At 36.8% G+C, this 4,288-nt stretch overlaps 1 protein-coding gene across 1 annotated transcript; it reads right to left on the bottom strand.

The window, feature by feature from the left end:
• Positions 1-1,369: 1,369 nt before the first annotated feature.
• On the bottom strand, positions 1,370-2,098 carry LOC138885744 (uncharacterized). Its single transcript, XM_070166724.1, has 2 exons — positions 1,964-2,098; positions 1,370-1,777 (listed from the first exon to the last, which is right to left on the bottom strand). Exons 1-2 carry the CDS (start codon positions 2,096-2,098, stop codon positions 1,370-1,372), a joined length of 543 nt encoding a protein of 180 aa, XP_070022825.1.
• Between the last annotated feature and the right edge of the window lie 2,190 nt (positions 2,099-4,288).

The raw sequence follows: 4,288 nt of genomic DNA, 5'->3' as shown, positions 1-4,288 counted from the left end.
GCCTTGTGATTGTTGCTTGGGTAAGGAAGAGTGGAAAGGACGAAGGGTAATGACGTGCGTGATATTTGTGAGTGAGTGTTAATGCACGAAGGGTGATGTCGTGCCGATATTGTTAATGTAAAAGCACGTAAAGTAATATCGTGCCATGATATGAGTGATAACGCACGAAGTACAATGCCATGCCATGATAATGTGAGGTAAAAGAACGAAGGGTGATGTCGTGCCGAATCTATTTATTCTTATGGTGAGAATGAGAGTAAAAGCACGAAGGGTGATGTCGTGCGCTTGTTACTGTTTCACGTGTTCTTGATCATAATTGGATTTTGGTGTTCTTTGTGCTTCTCTACTAAAATTCTGTTAGTACTTGGTATTCCCCACAGCATGTTCCCCCTCTCTATCTTTAACTGCTAGTTTCTTTCGTTATTATTTTTGTATATGATATAACTGAACAAGTTTATTTGGTAGTCTTGTCCTAGCCTCGTCACTACTTCGCCGAGGTTAGGCTCGACACTTACCAGCACATGGAGTTGGTTGTGCTGATACTACACTCTGCACTGTGTGCAGATCCCGGTGCTGGAGCATTTGGACCATAGAGAGGTTGCTACCTACAGTCCAGCGAGACCCAAGGTAGTCCTGCAGACGTCCGCAGGCCTTAGCGTCTCCTTCTATCTTTTCCATTCTATTTTTATGCATTTCAGAGATGGATTTGTATTTTCCATTCAGACCACTGTTTGTAGTATTCGTAGATGGTCCGTGAAATTGTGACACCAATTCCGGGTCGTGACATCATTGGATTTATACTTGATCTTGTACACCCACCTACATCCAATACGAACTTTTCCTTTAGGTACATCAACTACCTCCCATGTCTTGTTGAAGAAAAGGGTATCAATTTCTATTTTCATAGCTTCAATCCATCTAGGGTCCTGCATTGCTTCAACATAAGATGCAGGTTTTGTCTTAGAAGTAGCAGCTAAGAAGGATTGGTATTTTGGTGAAAGAGAAGAGTAGTCTAAGTAACAGGAATAGACTTACCATTTTGCAAGCTAATACTACATCTTCTATGTTCAGGTAACTTTACTATATCATCCAACATATTATGGTTTGAGGCCATATGATCTGTTACTCTAGTGTCTATAATCCAAGGATCCCCACAGTCTTTCAACAAACTTGAATTATCATTACCTGCCATATTAATTGTGTACTCCTCTACCTTATCTTTGTTCATCAACCTCATTATCTGCCCATACTTCTCCTCAGTGAAGAAGTTTGACATTCCTTGAGGCATTTCAGCTTTTCCTTTATTTATGGCATTATCTTGAACATGATTGTTGCTATTCACAACTGCATTTGCCTGCCTATATTGCTGTTATCTTTTTCCTTTGTATCCAAGTGGATATCCATGTAACTTGTAACAAGTATCCTTTGAGTGACCCTTGAAGTGGCAATAATCACAATACAAATCATTTTGCCTTTTAAACTTTGACTGATTTCCTCTTGTACTCATGAAAACTGTAGATTCATTCATTTTATTTGCTAAGCTAATATGAGAGTTAGACACATAGAATTTTCTTTGATTCTCCTCATTTATTAACATTGCAAATGCACGACTGACTAAAGGTGATGGAGATTGCAGCAGAATTTGACTTCTAATTGCTCCATATGATTCATTTAATCCCATTAAGAACTGAAAAAGTCTTTGTTGTTCTAAATGTTCGATATATTCTCTTGTACCAGTAGTAACTAGGAGTGAGGGTATAAGAGAACCATATTCATCCTATAACGACTTCAACCTAGAATGATAAACAGAGATACTAGATGTACCTTGAGAGATTGTGGCTATTTCTCGCTAGAGATTATAGACTCTAGAACCATTGACTTTGTTGAATCGATATTCAAGTTCCAACTAGAATTCATGAGCATTTTCAGCATACACAATGCCAATAACCAATTTTGGAGATACAGTGTTCATGATCCATGTCAACACTGTTGCATTAACTCTCTCCCAGTCCTCGCCCAAATCTTCAGTGAACTGAGACTTTGTACAACTTCCATCAATAAACCCTAATTTCCTCTTCGCTCGCAACGCAATCAACATATTTTTACTCTAGACGAAGTAATTTTTCATTCCTTTCAACTGAATTGAAATTATCACATTGTTAGGGTTATCGGATGGTTGCAGGAATAGTGGATGCCTAGGGTTATCAATATCCAAATTCGCCATTATTGAGCTTCAATTTTAACTAAAGAAGGAAAATCTGTGAACTTACAATATTGTCTTCACAAAATTAGAAATTGAGTAGCTCTGTCCTCGATCGAATCACTCAAGCTCTGATACCATGATAAAATCCAACATTAGAGGGTAGAGGATTGAAGTTGAGATTGAACCGAAGAAGGAAGAAGAAGAACATTCTAGAAAACGAACTTCAATTGCACATCAAAAATGAAAAATAGAATACAATGGCTTATCAGCCTTTATCACTATACACATGGAGTATATATAATTATCTTCTAACACTAACTAATTAACTAACTTGCTACTATACACAGCTGTCACCTAAATGATTTTGTCACCCATCAAGCCTTCATCTGTAAAACTGTCACTAGCAATCACTTTAGCCATCTCAACAATTACAAGTTGTAAAAGTATTTTTTTCCCTCTAACTCCCTCATATAAATTGAAACAGAGGGTATATCTTACACTTATATTGAATTTATCAAAAGCAAAAATGTTCTATGTTTAGAGTTTTCCTCCCAGAACACACAGGTCACATAATGACATTTAGTTCATATAACAAAAGTCCAATTGCTCAAAGAAATAGTGTAAGATTTGCAACAATTTCTTAATGGCAATTTTCTTTAAATTCTCGTAATAACCCATTATTAACTATGGACATTTAAGTCATTAGCTAAATTAATAAAATAAAAGAAGAGACAAAAGAGAAAATGAATATACTAAGAGCAATAAATGGGCCGAGCCCACCATAAATATTACACTACGGGAGTTAGGGATTTAAGGGGGAGGCATATTCCAAGACTAAAGAATCAAAAGGGAATAGAGAGGAAAGCTTTACCTGGAGCAAGATACTGGACAACTCAACTAAAAACCAAGGTGAAATACTTCAGCAACGTGAAAGAAAGTTTAGGAGAATAAAGTTTTGTCATTAAACCATACAAGACAAAAGAAAGACCAGAGTTGAAGCTCATAGTTACTGCTACACATCGGCTAATACAGGTTAATGTTACTTTGATTCTATTTGAGTTGTTTCCCCGAGTATCTGATCTTTCATTAGACACTGAAGCTAAATGCTAGTGAGAAAGATGATGTATAACTTTAATTGGGTTTAGCTATGCCCATATTTGGGTATAACCTGTTTTGAAGAGTATTTGAGATTGTTTAAGTTTGAATTGTTTAGATCTTTAAATCTGATATTGGAATTTAGTTGGTGCTTAATTATAATGCGTAACATTAGGTTCAAATATTTTTATTATGATAAGGTTATTACTTGATGTTCGACTCATGAACTGAGAAATAAAGAATGACAGAGAATACTTTGATCGGTCTTTTGTAGCCTAATTGAGGTTATTTCCAATGGAATCAGGAGGAAATTTGTCACGACCCCAGTTCGCCCTCTGTGAACTGTTGTGATGACACCTAGTCTCTACGACTAGGTAAGCCTAACAAATGCGGAATATAAACGAAACTTGCGGAAGAAATAATCAAAAAGCCAAAAATAACCGAAGGAAACAATATTTAAAATGCCGATCAGCATATACAACACAACTTCTCAGAATCTAATACACCTTCCCAAAACCCGAAAACTCACGGAACCACAATCCTTTGGATATATAACAATGTCTAACTCAAGAATATCTAACAAGAAAAAGAAATACAGAAGGGCAAATGTTTAAAAGCTAGAATAGAAAGGGACTCCTTGGTCTGCAGACGCGACAGATGTACCTCAAAGTCTTTAGAGCAGTCGCCTCGCCTCACGGGTGGTAGGACTGAGTCAACGTACCTAGATCTGCACATGAAAAACATGCGCAAAAAGTACAAGAGAACACCACAACGGTACTCAGTAAGTGCTAATCCTCACCTCAGTCGGGTAGTGACGAGGAAGGTTAGGGCCCTACTGAGGTTAAATAAAAATATAAAGTTTGACAGTATAGAACAGAGCAGTATAATAAGTACAATCGTAAATGCAACACGAATGAAAAGACAACAACAACTACTATAGAAGCAAAGTAAACATAGAGGGAAAATACGACTCAGCATAAAGAAAGCAAC

The sequence above is a fragment of the Nicotiana sylvestris genome, chromosome 2 (genome assembly GCF_000393655.2).
Source record: "Nicotiana sylvestris chromosome 2, ASM39365v2, whole genome shotgun sequence".
Lineage (NCBI taxonomy): Eukaryota > Viridiplantae > Streptophyta > Magnoliopsida > Solanales > Solanaceae > Nicotiana > Nicotiana sylvestris.
The sequence above is the reverse complement of the archived record's forward strand: the minus strand, read 5'-3'. Positions and strand labels throughout refer to the sequence as shown.

Excerpts from the sequence above, each read along its gene's own strand:
- LOC138885744 (XM_070166724.1), bottom strand. The coding sequence starts at position 2,098 with ATGTTGATTGCGTTGCGAGCGAAGAGGAAATTAGGGTTTATTGATGGA. Across the intron at positions 1,778-1,963 it reads TGACATGGATCATGAACACT|GATGAATATGGTTCTCTTAT; the intron begins GTATCTCCAAAA and ends AAGTCGTTATAG.